The 15,647-nt window shown below is 40.8% G+C and overlaps 1 protein-coding gene across 1 annotated transcript; it reads right to left on the reverse strand.

Annotated features, from left to right (window-relative positions):
- Nucleotides 1-1,693: 1,693 nt before the first annotated feature.
- LOC116723863 (TNF receptor-associated factor 2-like) lies at nucleotides 1,694-15,501 on the reverse strand. Its single transcript, XM_032569045.1, has 11 exons — nucleotides 15,258-15,501; nucleotides 13,642-13,851; nucleotides 12,199-12,277; nucleotides 11,906-12,004; nucleotides 10,268-10,429; nucleotides 10,110-10,184; nucleotides 9,244-9,318; nucleotides 7,819-8,385; nucleotides 6,726-6,903; nucleotides 6,482-6,630; nucleotides 1,694-4,589 (listed from the first exon to the last, which is right to left on the reverse strand). Exons 2-11 carry the CDS (start codon nucleotides 13,827-13,829, stop codon nucleotides 4,371-4,373), a joined length of 1,791 nt encoding a protein of 596 aa, XP_032424936.1. The 5' UTR covers nucleotides 13,830-13,851; nucleotides 15,258-15,501; the 3' UTR covers nucleotides 1,694-4,370.
- Nucleotides 15,502-15,647: the final 146 nt, after the last annotated feature.

Here is a 15,647-nt window from a genome sequence, read left to right on the forward strand (position 1 = left end):
TTTGGTTCTGTTGGTGTTTGTGATTGTGAAAACATCACCAGTGCTGCTCGGACTCCTCTGAGGTCCCCATCGAGTCCGGACGCTCTGGAACAAGCAGCTGCAGAATTTGGCAACAATAACTTGATACGGGTTAAACATACTCACCTCTCTTTTTACAAACCGTTCGTCACCTCCACTTCTGGTAAGAACGGAGGAGGGAAGAAGGATAAAGAGAATACAAGAAAACACACTAGAAGCCTGCTTCTACACCTCCAAAAAATGAGAAAAGGGAAAACAAGAACTGAGAAACCACAGCGACAAATGTACGTATATTTAACATCACTGACAAGCACACGGTTCTAATTAGTACAATTTGTATTTGGTGACCGCAGCCCAAGATAGAGTGCAACTGTACACACCTAACATCTGTGTGCGTGATCTAGCTTGTGTATAAAACGAACGGAACTCAGAGTTTCACCAAGTTTTCTTGTTTTTTTAAGAATAATTTAGCAGAAATTTTGACAGATTCCAGTGTGAAAAGTGTAAACGTTCCTTCTACAAGGTTTCCAGTCCTTTAAGAAGAAGGAACGAACCCCGCTTGCGTCCACCGAGCCTCGTGGGTAATCAGCATCGCCTCGGTGGACGCAAGCGGGGTTCGAGGCGCCGAAACAAGCGGCGTCATGGAGGGAGATCAGCTCTGGCACTCGATCTGGTATGAATTCAATTCTGTCCCATTTTGAAGTTCACTTTTGATTGATTTCCGAGCAGGTTTGCAGTTTCTTTGGTTTTGCCTCAACTATCTGATGTCACAGTCACACAGGTGACACACAAACCACTGTTTATATTTATTAAACCTTCTATGAAGAACATACAAAAAAAAAAAAGACTTGCAGAACCTCAATTTTTATACTGCAATAAATAAAGCATCATGTTCAATGCGCAGTCACCTGGAGCGGACAAGTTCCACTGGATCCATCGCCTGTGTCTGCTTGGCCACTCTTCTTAGTAATCACGGTAGAGGAGGCTGTTTTGCAGGTGCCTGTTGGATGTTGGATACAATTGGGTCCATAAAATAAAATAAAATCTGCCCGTTTCTTTCCATCCCGGCTCTCTTCTCGACACTTCCAAGCGGTTTTCGTTGTGGGATTACTTGGAGACGTTGCGGGTTTCCCAACATGTGCTTCGGGGTTTGTTTGTTTTTCTTCTACGCCGCCATGGAGAATAGAAGAGAGAGGAATTACGAAGGCCGATAAAAAATCAAAATATGTACGGTACACTTTGAGCGCATTAGCCCAGCTTAGCAATGAAACCGTTCTGGAGACTTAACGTTGATGTCTCTGATTCATGTGCACAGAATGTGCTGGCTGGTGTGACGTAGCGATAAGTTTAATCCAACAGAATTAAAACAAACAGGAAAATTCGTTGAGATTTTGTTTTAGAGGGTGAATGGATGAGTTTGATTGGTTTGCAGCATTAGCCTGCCACGTTATTTTGACAACGTTATTGATTTGTTTAAAGTAAACCACAATGCCCTGACAATACCGCTTAGTCAACTGTTTTTATGACAAAATATTACTGACCATAATTTATGTTTTACTTGTTCCTTAGAGTTTTGTTTTTTTTATGCTAACCCAACTCCATCTGCACACTCTGCGAGTAGATCTGATTTATTTATTTTTTTCAAATGCATGCAAACAAATAAAGAAATGAGACATTAAACACTCTGGTGGCAAAAACCAACAAACTTTATTACAGACTGCAAGAGCTGTTTTAGCATGACACATCAATTATCAACATCAGAATATATATATATATATGTATATATGGCTCTGAGTTCAAGGTACATAAGTCACTCAACAAAATATATACCCTGCTTAGACAAATGGTAGAAAGTGCACAAATAAAGTTGGTTCTGGTCAGTTGCATCACATGACAGAACAACTTGTTAAGAAAGAAAAATGCAGAATTAAAGCTTACATTCACAAACCTCTGCCATGTGAGGACCAATTTATGGGTATGAAATAATTATTTCTACTAGTAATGGCCCCATGCACCATGTCAAAAGAAGGTGACATGCTTGCCAAAACACCCATACGCATTTAAATAAATAAAAAATAATAATAATCTAAACTCATATAGAAACATATTTGGCACCATATTTTAGCATAGAACATAAAATAAATCTTGCAGTGTAACACTTTTAGCATATAGAGGTAATATTAAGAGTTTGGCACGGTACAAGCACACTCAAAGTTTAAAAAGTGAATGTAAATCGGACTTTTTACATCCTTAAGACTTTATTAAAAAGGTTTTAAAGTTGTGAACAAAAACTCGGTGTATTTCATAACAAATTCGAACAGCTAAATGGTTCTCCTGGCTAGCTAGGAGCTAGCTAGCAAGTTCCACGAACAACAAGTGACTGAAGAGTCTCATATATTGATGAAATTGTGTGTTTCATGGTCAGAAAAGCACCACATTTCCTTAGAAGGTTCAAAACTGGTCGCGACTCATCAGCTCCAAAAATGACTAATGTAAACAAACGGCGACAAATAAGTGTGACCTGTTTAAACCCTTTTAGCTAAAAGTTAAAAGCTGGATAAAGGATGTAATCATATATTGCACTCTACAAATCCTCACTCCACAAAAAGGTTGTCCTGGCCTGTTCAAACCATCAAAGAAAAAAAAAAAAAAGTTGCTCTATAGATATAGAATTAATAAGGTATTGAGTAATACTATGTTTATTATAACATCTTGTGTATATTAACATCAATATTTAGATTATTTCAACATTATGATATGAAAGGTACATATTTATACATTACTATGAATATAGGCCTCTGCCTGTGTGGAGCAGTGCCGAATATAACATAATAACTATTCTATGTTCACGTATCCTCATCCAAACAAATACAAATAAAGGTTTCAGCGCGCGGCTCACGGAGTCAGCCGGCTTGAACTTCCATAGCAAAAATGAATTGAAGCCTCCCATGCACAGAGAGGTTTCAATACAGGTCAAAACTGGTTTCCAAACAGGCCAGCATGAACCTTAACACCTCAGCATGCGAAACACACGACAACAGCGACCTCTAGTGGAAGAATCGAGGGGGGGGGGAGAGAATAAAATGATAGCGTAAGCAGGTATAACGTCGAATGTGCGTTACCGCAAAAAAAGGGGGAAAGCGCCGTTAAGATTTATCGGCGTAAAACATCAAATCGGCAGTAAATATCGTCAGAGACGGCCTCGAGACCTACAACAACGCTTTACAATCTCTTGCAGTTTATTTGCACTGACATAAAAGTTTCACGTCAGCATTCTGTCTCAGAGCAGCAGAAACGCGTACGGTATGCACTGGAAACTATGAGCACAGACGAACGATCCCGTGAATCTGCGTTCACCTCAGTCCGTGGTGGGGCACAGTACTATGTGTTGAGTTGTGAGCGAGTGAGCAAATCCTGCAGGAGAACTCCATGCAAGCGTTTTATGCCTCAGGCTTGACAGGCAAGCTGCCCTGACTCCATGGTAACTCCGCTGTATCTTCCACAGATGTACCAAACCACCGAACCCTAAACAGCAACAAACACGCAACATGTAAAAAAAAAAAAAAAAAACACAGCCTGGCTCCGAAGGCATGCAGGCAATGTCCACCATCACGAATAGCTAAATCACCAATGGGTTTTAATGACTAACTTTCGCGAAGCTAGGTTGAGAAAAAGGAGTCGTTCGTTTGAAAAAATAATAAATAAATAAGTCTCCGGCGGAATGCAGTTTGCTGAGAAAAACCAAGAGAAACGCTAAGAAGCCGGTTATTTTATTTGTAACGTAACTCCACGTTTTGTCTATGTAAATTCACTGAACACAAGCAAGCTCACGATATCCATGATGACCTTTGAGAAGAAGAAGCCCTACCTCTATGGCACGCCAGATTTATCCGAATAACCACACAAACTATTAGTAATCTACAGTCCTGTTCTAAGACAATCTTTCACAAGCTGAAAGCCAACAAGTTGAGAAGATTAAAAATATTCATCCTTGTCACGCCACTGCAACGTGCCTCCCTCTTCCAACGCCGTGGATTACCGAGCCACGCTGCTGCTCAACCAGGAATCCTAAAAAGAAAGGATGTTCGCCCTATTGAGGAAGATGTTGAAAGAAAACAAGTGTACATCAATGACGATGGCTCTCGCACAGATACCACCTGGTATGACAATGCCAGCGCCGTCTGGACTGAGCAGCCACATGCGGCATGTGGCCGCAAGCACGCCCTTCTCCTGCGAGGGACGGTACCGTGGCCCTCACAGAGCCACAACGGGGCCACAGCTGGCCAAAAAAAACAGAAGCCTTGATTGGTCAGGGAGCTGCCTGGTCACCACAACCGTCGACACGGAGACGCCTAGAGGCCGGTGAGGTCCACGATGGCTTTGATGAATATTGTGTCGTCGCGAATGTACGAGTTCTTTCCGTCCAGCTTGGAGAGCGGGCAGAAGAGCGGGCAGCCGCTGGCAATGTTCATCTCGCTCACGGGCCTTTGAAAGGAAGAAGAAGTGACGTCGGGTCGAAAGGCGTCGATGATGTGCTCCCTGTTGCTCTGGTCCAGTAGCATCAGTGTTACCTGGGTGTTAAACATTTGTGAGAGATCCACTTTGAAACGGTCAAGTCAACTTACAGTAGCTAAAGCTGTCGTCACAGTAGCTGTGTTTCCATTACGAACGTGTGCAAACCTTTGTCGATATTCTGCTAAAAACAGCACGATTTTGTAATTCCCGTGTTTCCATGAGATGAGGAATGAAATTAAAATCGCACTCGAATACGTTTTTCATTCAATATGGCATTAAAAAAAAGACGTCAGCAACGATATTTCTGCCACTATGCTAGCGCTCATCATCATAAGTCATCATGGAAGACATTGGACTCTTATTGAGGCGTTGAAGCGACAAGCCCCGTATACTGGGGAGGGGCTACGGATGTTGCATTTTTGGGAGATTAGTCACCAGTTTTACAGAAGAGCCACGGTTTTAACACTTTCAAATGACAAACAAAAATGTTGATGAACTCTGTGATGCTGTGAGAGCTCTGGCCCACGGAGGCAAGTGCCAACAAAAACCATGTTGCTGTTGGATACAAACTGGAGTAATGCAAATGAAATGTTTCCATTGAAGTCTTGTGAAATATACAAATGTCAATATAACTGAAAAACCACCTAACTTAACTTTTTTACCAAAAACATCGTTTCAAAATTGGTGTGTTTCCATTAAGCAAATGTATTATTGTAATTCCAACTTGTGCAATTTTAACGTCAATGGAAACGCAGATACCGCCCCCAACTGGCCATGAATAATGGCCTAATAAAGATACTACACGTCTAAATGTAAGGAAATGATGGGAATTTCTGTCACATGTTTTACGTTTTTGTTTTTGTTCCTGCTGCATGTCGGATGTGAACATGTCAGGGCAGAAAGTGTGACTTTTGCCATCACGTCTGCACCTTGTTTTATGCATGTCTATGTTTTGATTTTTAAAGATCTACTGATTGGGAATTACATTCAGCTCTCTATTAGTCACTAGATAATAATCAGCTGAATTAATCAAACAAGTAGGACACGCTGTCAGTTTCACTTTCAGCTTCAGACACATTTCTTCAGCAGTGAAGCATGCTGAAGGACAAGATTAAGAAATGTGTCATTGGGTCGTTGCTGCAATATTTGAGGCACAAATGCATATATTTGGCATACATGTGCACCAAATTTGCCTATAATGAATGAATATCCTTTATTGTACTTTATTTATCCACAAGGAGGAAATTGCTATTTCAGTACAGACCCTAATAATTAATTTTATATTAACTGTCGTCCTTAGACCTCAAGAATTGTATTTATTACTATCCTAATGCAGGATTTTGGGGCGTCAGTTACTAGGGGGTCTAAAATTTTAGGGTTTTGTGTAGTTTAACTAAATTTTAACCGATACTTTTTTAAAATATCATTTGAATCTTGTCCTAATGAGGACACTGCGTGCAGCAAGTCTGTGAGTTTTTATTATTTTATTGTTTTTAATATTTTAAAGGATTGAGCACCTGGTCACCTTTAATCATATTATATTTATATGTATTGTGTGATTATGCAAAATGTCTTGTTTTGAAGAAATCTCACCCACTTTACTTTACTTTAACTAAATGTACCTAATGGCATAAATAAAATAATTGATTGATCAATACTAAATATGCATAGTAAAATGCATAAAAATGTGCCTCCATAAAAATTGCCCAAAGTAAATTAGATGAATTATTTTTATTTATGCTTTTGGTTTTTAAGTGTATCTGGGGTGTGGTCTTACTAGATCACCAGGTCACCATAACAACCATTAGACACTACCTAAATCTATGTTGTTATGCACATAATCCATTTTTTTCAGATTAAAACGTCCACAGGGACCTTTAAGTAAAAACAGACTGAGGAATATTTAAAAGCCATTTGCACGCTCACGATGCCTCTTCATGTGTTTTACCTTCTGGTTGAAGGGCCATTTGAGCAGAGCGTCGTTCAGTCCCCTCATCACCACGAAGAACAGGGACAGGTGGCTGCCACGCCCCGTCCCGTCCCCATTCAGGTAGATCCTCAGGCACATCTTATAGCCGTACTTGCTAGTATAGAAAGCTGGAGAAGGAAAAGGCACATTCAGCAGGACGTCTTCCAGGAGACAGGCTTTTGGTTTGGGCTTCAAACTCAAGGTTAGAAAGAAATATTGTTACCTGGTGAGAACATGGCAGGAGCCCGACCTGCAATTGCATCTTGTCGTTTTTTGGCAAAGTCCGAGATCCTCCAGATGAAGACGCCATCAAACGTGGTGGCGGACATTTCCCTCAGTCGGCCCTCCATCTCCACCACCGTGAGGTCCTTCAGTCCGACAGTCCTCTCCAGCTGTCGCACCTAGAAGGTACATGCATGTATTGGTATTACCTCAAACATGCTTATAGAGGGCGAAGTAAGGCAGCAACGTTTTAAGGGGCAACATTTTTCATGATAGGGCTATGCTGAATTTAAAAAAACATTACATTTAACATTGTTTCGTGTCAGCTCTGCTAAAGTGAATAAACCTAAGAAAACTGTGGTTTGCTCACGTTATTAACATTGACATATTTGTAAAATATAACAACACAGGAACCTCTTAGGATGCTGAACTGAATAATAAAAGGTGAAAAAATAAATGAATAAATGTGTGATATTCTTAATTTCCCACGAATAGAGAGAAGTACAGTCTGTTGTTGATCTTGAAGGAATGTTAAAACTTGACTCGTGACAGACCTTAAAATCAACCGTGCTTATCGGTGTCATGTTTTTTTCCCCATCTTGTTACAATTTTTCTGTTTTCCCCTCCGTTTCGTAGCACGTCAGTAAATTGACGCAGCTTGGCTGAATAAGCGCTATTAAAGATCATAACTTGAGGAGCTTGTTGAGTGTTTATATTTCAAACCAGAGCCACATAAATACATTTTACATCCCAGACTGGACTGTTTGGACCGTTTATCATCCCCGTATAGCTCCGCCATCTTTATTCCCTGGCTCCGCGTAAGGATGGCCAGCGGCGCCCTCTGCTGGATGGCGGCCAAATTACAACACTGGAAAAACGGTCTGTGCAGACATTATTAGTTAATTGATTGGAACTAAATGTAATCTAAAAAAACACAAATTGTTTGCACTCCTACTCTATAGCATATTAATATATGCCTGAGCTTTGCAGCATACTTTGACAGGAACAATTTACCACTGGTGCGACGTCTTCAACTCCTGAAACGAAGGGTCGACTCGAGGAAACCAAAACTCACCAGCAGTCTGAAGTCATACCTTATTACTAAGAGCTTCGATCTTGTCTTGGTCCAGTTTATGCTGCCGGTTGCTGGCCTCCATGGTTGTGGCAAATCTCTCCACCTCCCTGTTAAGAACGCACACCACATTTTCAAACGTCCCCGCCTTGACCTCGAGTTCCGTGCATCTGCGGCCAAGCTCGGCCACCTTGGTCTTCTCGCTGTGGAGCTGGAGCTCCAGCGCTGCGCCCACCGAGCTGGGCAGGGGTGTGAACGAGGTAGACACGGAGAGCGTTGGAGGAAGAGTGGGAGGTGGAGGAAGAGGAGCTGATGGGGCCGGGCCGGCACTGCAGGTGGAGGAAGAAGAGGAGGAAGCGGCAGCTCCCTGCACGGGAGGCCCAGAAGAGGTGGTGCTGAGCTGGGAGACTCTGGCCTCGAGTTCCCTGAGGGATTGTTGGAGTTCTAACAGTTTGTGTCCGGCTACTTCCAGTCCCTGGGGCTGCAGGCCCTCCATGCTCACCTTCATACCCATAATGTAGTGCAGGAGCAGGTTAAGGTGCTCGTAGGCGTAAGCGCGTTCGTGGTCATGAATCTTCTCTTTCTCCACCTAAACAAGAAACAAGCAAGAAAATTCTGTAGGTGGAGAAATATAATACAATAAACTTATAGTTTAACCACTTTAGAATTATGCTACAGCTTAACATCAACATCCTGATATTGATCAGACAGCTGAGCAAGACTGTCAGGTACAGAGACAGACCTTATTTGACTTTTAGCTGTATACAAGTCTAGGCAAACAAAGATCATATGGAGTTCCACACGGCTCTGTTCTCAGTTCTCTTTTATTCAGCATCTACACGATCCCCATAGCTGAGATTATGGAGTACTTCAACATCTATACAACTTTATTGTCCTGTGTCACCCCTTAACCTTAGGCCAGTTCAGTCGCTGATCGGACGATACCACTTTTCGGACTTTAGAACTATATTATTCTAGCATTCTTGCTGTCTTTGTTTAGACAGACAGGAAGACAGTCACAGTGCTATGTTTTGCCCAAACTGAGAAAAAAAAAAAATCTGGCCTTTGTAGTATGTCCCACTGGGAGCTACCCCTTCTGTTTTAATGTCGTTGTGTTTTGTAATTTGTAGTTGTGCTTAGTGAATTATTGAAGTGTTTTGCACCTCAGGGCCACCGTATCTCCGACCTTGGCCCATCAGCTGTATTTATACCGACACTGAACCCCACACAGGCAGAGGACTCTGTTTATTCATTGGAACTGATTGCCGCGGATCATATTTAGGGGTATCAGAGTAAGGAAAACACAAACCTCCAATAAAATACTATGTCGTCTGTTTTTGTAACATGCCAAAATTGAAAGTTTTAGTGGATTTCCAAACTTTGTTCAAATAGGTGCACAAGTCTCACCATTAAACCCAGAGAAGTGATGAATATTCAGGCTACTTACAGACATGTCACATCCAACGACATGAAATCGACATGGAGTTCGGAATTTAGTGCAGAGTTTAATATGGTCCACATACTGAAATAAAACACAAAGACAAAGTCGACTGACTCGGACAATCCAAAACAGATAAGATATATTGTATATATTTATTTAAACAAATTACAAATAGTTTAAGAGATAAAAAAAAAATACTTTTACTGTCTTAAATTATTGCTTTCTCCACCTTTCCTATTAGATTTCTTCAAAAGCTCTTTAAAAAAAATTTTAAATGTCAAAAATGTTCACTATATACTAAAATTTCCAGATTTGCTAACAGACTGGGTCAATAAATGGATGAAAGAATGAATGGACTGATGGTTGCTTTAGTTAATAGAATAGGGAATAAAATGTATTTTTGCTTTAGTTTCTAGTGCAAATATCTTAGTACAGTAGTAACAAGATAAAACTAATTTACAAGTAACTTTTCAGCAAGAAATAGGAGCTTGTTTTAAGTCAATAAATCAGTAATATTGATGAAAAAGTACTTGTTCCATTGGCAGATTATGTCACTTATAACATGGGAAACATGATTAGTTGTAAGTGAAATAATCTCCCAATGGAACAAGTTTTTTTTCCCCATCAATATTAAGAAGTTATTGACTTAAAATAAGCTCCTATTTCTTGCTGAAAAGGTACTTGTAAATGAATTTTGTCTTATTTCAAGTGTACTAAGATATTTGTACAAGAAACTAGAACAAAACTTGGTAAGACTGTGTTTTTCCAGTGTATTCATACGTGTATTTTTCTGTTTTATGCGTTTTTCTAGATTAATTTAAATGTCAGTACATTGATAGTTATTAAGATGCTATTGTATTTTACAAAAGTACCTTCTCTCTGGGTATTTTCTTCTTGGCACAACCTTCACAGATCATCGGATACTTGGGGCAGATTTCGTCATGAGCCTAAAAGAAGCAACAATACTTTCAATGAAGCAACACTTTTAGCTCCCGCGCCCTCCCAACAATTCAAAGCAGCAATCGCTAACCTTGATGTTTTTGAAGTGAAATGGCTCCTTGCAGTACTTGCAGTTGAGCGTCCTCTCCGGGCACTCCCGCTCGTTGTGGCGCTCCTGTTCGTTGAAGCGGATTCGTTCTTTGCAGGAGGGGCAGGGGATGATCATGAACTCGCACTTCCCCTCGTGATTCAGCTGCGGGGAGAGAGGAGATGGCGCTGAAGGGAATCCAAAGCGGCAGATCGGCGACGCCCTCGGCTGTGCAAATACACGGAGGGAGCTGCGCAAACACTGCCGCTACTTTAAAGGTTTCCGTTTTAATCACTCCGCAACAGTCCAAACAAGTCATTTAGCGGAAGATTAGGCTCCCACATTAACCTGCGAGCATAAAAGGCAAGTTCATGGAAATTCCCCAAATAAACACTGCTGTCTACAGCATAAACACAGGGTGTGCTTATGAATCTCAGCAGGAAGCAGGGGGGTCCGCACAGTAAGGGTGTGGTACAATCTCTTGACAGCCCGGGTTATGAGCAACACCGGAAAAATATATTTAAAAAGCACATATAAAGATGAAACCACGCAATATTTAAAGACACACTAACTTTTTTCTTCAATATTCTGACATGAACTCATACTAAACTTTTAATGTTCTAGGTCTGCTAGAAAATTGGTTTATGTTAGCTTAAAGGTAGGATAAGGAAAGTGAAATTGTTTTTCTTTCTTCAAGTTCAGAAATTTCTAGAACAGAAAGTATTTTGTGGAATTTCCTTCACACTTAGAGACTTGCATCAAAAGCTTTTCACTGTAGTTTGCTGGGATTTTTGGCCTTTTGCTTCAGACAAAACTGGTGTGACTGCCTCAGGCTAGAAATACAAATAACTGTGCTACATCTTTTTTTTTTTAAAAAAAAGCCAATATCGCACACACATGAAAGGTTTTCATCCACACGAATCTGCACAAATTCACCCACTGAGCGTTGTTTTAAACATGCCAAACCCATAGGGGGCAGTGTAAAACCTGCATCAGCCAATCACATCACTTCAAAACAACCACAACTTCCTGTTAGGAATTAAGCATGGTGCCAGGATAGATAGATTGAACTACATTTAAGTAACATATTAGAACGTAAAGTATTAAAAAAAAAAGACCATGTCGTCTTCCCATGTATACACACAGAAATATGGAGTTTTCTCAAATTGCCACTTTGGTCAAAGTTTTTCTAAATAATCATTTTGGCTGATATTAAACCGAGTTTTCGTGTGGACGAAAAGCCAAAAACATATACGAATTTATTTGTTTTCCCAGATATCCGGCTACTTGTCGACTAGGCCTACATCTTGTGAACGAACCTATCAGAAGCTTAAAAAGCAACAACATATTTTCTTAAAGACACAGTAAGCAGACTTTTAAATATATGTAAAAATAAAAATAAATAAATAAAAACTCTAAATCTGTGCAGGTTTATACCACACAAATATATAACTTCTATCTTTATTTTCAATATTCTGGCTTATTTTTAATTTGTGCATTTTTGTGCTTTTAGGTGCTTATAAATTTACACGGCATTGATGCCCTGCAATGTCTCTTTTGAGGGATGATTCAATTGAATATTTACATTGAACGTTTGTCAGAATTACAATAAAACAAGCAAACAAAAGAGGAGGAACAAACCTCATACTCTTTAATAGTTCCTTCCCAAGTACAGTCCTCATTGATACAAACCGCAGACAGGCTTTCAACTTCCCTTCGAACGGCATTGTCAGGAAACGCCTGGAAAAGATTTATTTTTTTTTTTTAAAAAGACACAGGATGGACAATAAATGTGATTCTTTTACAGGACTAAAATAATAAAATGAACATGGTTAATTCGGCTGAGTATTAGGAAAACAAAAATAGACGAATTAAGCCAACATTGAAACAAGTCAGCTGTTCTTAAAGTAATCTCAGCACGCCGTGATACTCACACATCCCTGCTTCAAAACTGATGTCGGCTCCTCAAAAAGATCTTCTTTAATGCAAGCGTTGCATTTCTGGGGTCCATTACTGCAATGGATTCAAATGAAACAAAAGTCCGTTTATATCTTGTTCTCTGAATACATGAATCAGCAGGCGCTCACCGAGGAGGGTACAAACAGAAAACCTATACCTTCTATGCTCCCTTCTTCCACTCGAAACATGTTTATTACAACATGTTTTGAGTTGTAATAAATCGAAATGTTGCGATTTATTACAACTTTTTCAGCTTAAGCTAGCAGTTACATTAATTATAATTACAGAGCGCATTCAGAGCCGGCCCTACATATGTAGGGGACCCTTGTTTCAGTCTCATTCCGATTACTTCTTAAATAAGGAGAAGAAAACAAGTTACATTTTCTGACTTCCTCATTAGGTCTGGAATCGCGTTAATGAGGAGTTTCTAAATACAGACCAGGTGAAGTCGAGTAATTGTTTGTTGTTACAAGCAGCGCTGGAAAATTGACATTTATATGCCAATAAAATAAGGAATTTGACACTTTGGGAGTTGATTTAAAAAATCTCGCGATAACTGCACATAAAAATACAAAGTTTTAATATTGTTGTTCTATTTAAAAAGTCAAGCGCGCGTGGTTGCCCCCTGCTGGCCGGGGTGCTCTCGGCACAGCTGAGACTGACACCGGCAGCACAGAGTTTTAAAAACCTACCATTTCAAAATAATCCATTAAAATGTTGTTATTACGACGCCAAAGAAATTGCTGGAGTGACTGACGCTTTACTGGGCTGAGTGGAGCAACACAGCACAGCACCTCCCCCACCTGTTGCTGCACACCGACAGTCAGGAGGCTGAAAGAAGGCCACTACACTTTTATCTTGGAAAAATGTGATGTCAGATGTTTAGATATCAGCAAGATTTTTTTTTTATATTCTTTAAAATTACATACATAGGAACTGCTTTTATTTTGTAGGAATTTAAGTTCTCAGCTTGATTGTGAAAAAATGTCTTGTTTCTGTTTATTCTTGCCTAAAACAAAGCTCATGAGACAAAATATTTTCAGATGATTGCCCTGAGCAATTACAAAAATGGAGAAGCAAGAAAAGGAAACCTGGAATTATTCTCATTTGTTGCAGCCTTTAGTCCACTATGGATCATAGTCATCAAACAAACCTACGACTTAGTTTTGTGTCCTAATGAAACGCAGTTCCAGAATCAACATTATTGCTGTCTGTCTTTGGGGCTCCACTGCATCCTGGGGGTAAATATCCGGCTCCGTGTCGACTGTGTGATGTGAGATGAAATCTAAATGTATCCTAAGATCATTTTGAAGCATAGCATTGTTGATTCTGTTTATAAAAACGCACAGGCTCAGCACGACAACAAAGGCCAGTCGCACGGTTCCCGTTTTCCCGGCCTCGGCCAATCAGATTCTGACCTCACAGTCCTGTTGAAGCAGAAGGAGCAGAAGCGATGTCCACACTGGGCTTGAAATGGCCGCCTGAGGATGTTGTGGCAGCAGTTGCACAGGTGCTTGTCCTCCAGCTTGTTGCCCAGGATCTTCTTGGGAAAGCCGGGTTTATTGCTCTCCATGGACGACGGAGGGGACGGCTCCTGTGTGGCCATGGCGTCTGTTTACACGTCACACCTGGGTAGAGACGACAAAGGTCAAGAAAGAGAAACTGGAGTTTGGATTATGCCCTGACTTTGTGTTTTGTTGTTGTTCTCACAATTCTGACTTTAATCTCAGACGTAGGATTCTATTTTTTTTTTTCCTCCAGTGGCTTTAATCCTGTGTGGTCACAAATTAAGAGCAAAGGGAGCGTCAACAAAGTGGTAGCTTAGTGATGGTCACACTTGGATTTTATTTTTATATTTCATCTGTACATAATGAATATCACCTCATGTGCGGACAACATTTTGAAATAATTTATCAGGATCACATTTTTGCAGATTACAAAAAGGTGACATTTTAACAGGGGTTGTGAACATCTTTTAGAGCCACGGTAATTGGCATCTGGTGGTTGTTATGGAGACCTGTTGACCCCCAAGTGTGCTGATATGATTATTAATATTTATTATGCTTTATTAAATGTAAGCACTGTAAATAGTAGGTATATATATTTATTGTATTTATTAGTGGTGTGTGGATCCCAGATTTTCTAGTGAATAAAAAGTTTGTATGATTTAAATATTGGTCAGCTGAAAATGTAATTTGATTTACATATCATATCTTTGTTTACAGAAATGTGTAGTTCAATGGTCCTGACTTTATTATGTAGGGTAATACAATTCTAGTTTTCACTTTTCTTTTCTTTTTTTTGGAATAACAACAAAGGGCTCCATCCTAATAAAAAACAACAATGATTTTTAAAAAAAATCCTGAAAGACATTCAACAAAAAATGAGTTAATATTCACAGAAGGGTCAGAAACGTAGAAAATATAGTTTATGCTTTCCTTAGATCTGTAGAAATATTGTAAGATTACTTTTAAATGCTCAGTGAAACAAATAAGTTTGTTATTTTCTTCTAGGACAAACAAAGGCAACAGTAATTAGACTCAGGGATGGTAACAATCCATCGCAGATGTGCCTGTGGACGTGTTTCCATTGTGTGTGTAAAACCTTCCCATGATTTACAGTAGTAAGGGGTGGTGTGTATTGGCGTGTGTGTGTGTGTGTGTGTGTGACAGAGCATCACAGGCCAGCTGAGAGGCCCACACCCTTTGTTTACATTTCCACTCTGCATCCACGGCTCCTTCCACTTCACCAGGAACAGACTGCTGGGGATCTCCCTCGTTCTCCCTCGCAGTCTGCCCAGAAACGGTGCGGCCAGGCTGCACATCCATTGTCTCTCTTCCCCTCTCCTCTTGCTTCTTCCTTCCTTGTCGCTGTTGCTAAGCTATCATCGGCATCCTTTAGCGAGTGGTACCCTCAGCACGCGGCCACGCCCCTTTGAAATGTGAAGCTTTTTGCCGTCTGTAACAAACTGTTCCGCTTTTTAAAAGCCGTCTCTTTGTGAACGCCGCGGCAAGCAGTGTAAGTTCGCACTTACCAGCGGTTTTAGTCTAAACTGTCATCCCGCGCGCAGGCTGTGAAATCCCCTTCCCGGCTCGCGGACTCCCGCTCGTGCGCTCTGCCGTTATTATATGTGGTGTCGCAGCCGGCTCGAGGTGTTTCCTTCAGCGTTAGCCACATAATACAGATGTGGTCCCCCAACGCGATGGCTGTTATTGTCCAATATCGCCATTGCACTTTCAGACTGGGCGTTACGTCATGCGGTGGGCGGGACGTGGGTTGACAGGCAGACCAGCTGGGAAGGCGACGCGCTCATTGGCTGAGAACCGGGAGAGGAGGCGGACCGGCCGAGGCAGAGGAGCCTGTAAACAGCCGCGTCCCTGCCGTCGTTCAAAAGCGTCACACACGGTTGTGTTTTTAATAGCCC

The sequence above is a fragment of the Xiphophorus hellerii genome, chromosome 8 (genome assembly GCF_003331165.1).
Source record: "Xiphophorus hellerii strain 12219 chromosome 8, Xiphophorus_hellerii-4.1, whole genome shotgun sequence".
In the NCBI taxonomy this organism is placed as follows: Eukaryota; Metazoa; Chordata; class Actinopteri; order Cyprinodontiformes; family Poeciliidae; genus Xiphophorus; species Xiphophorus hellerii.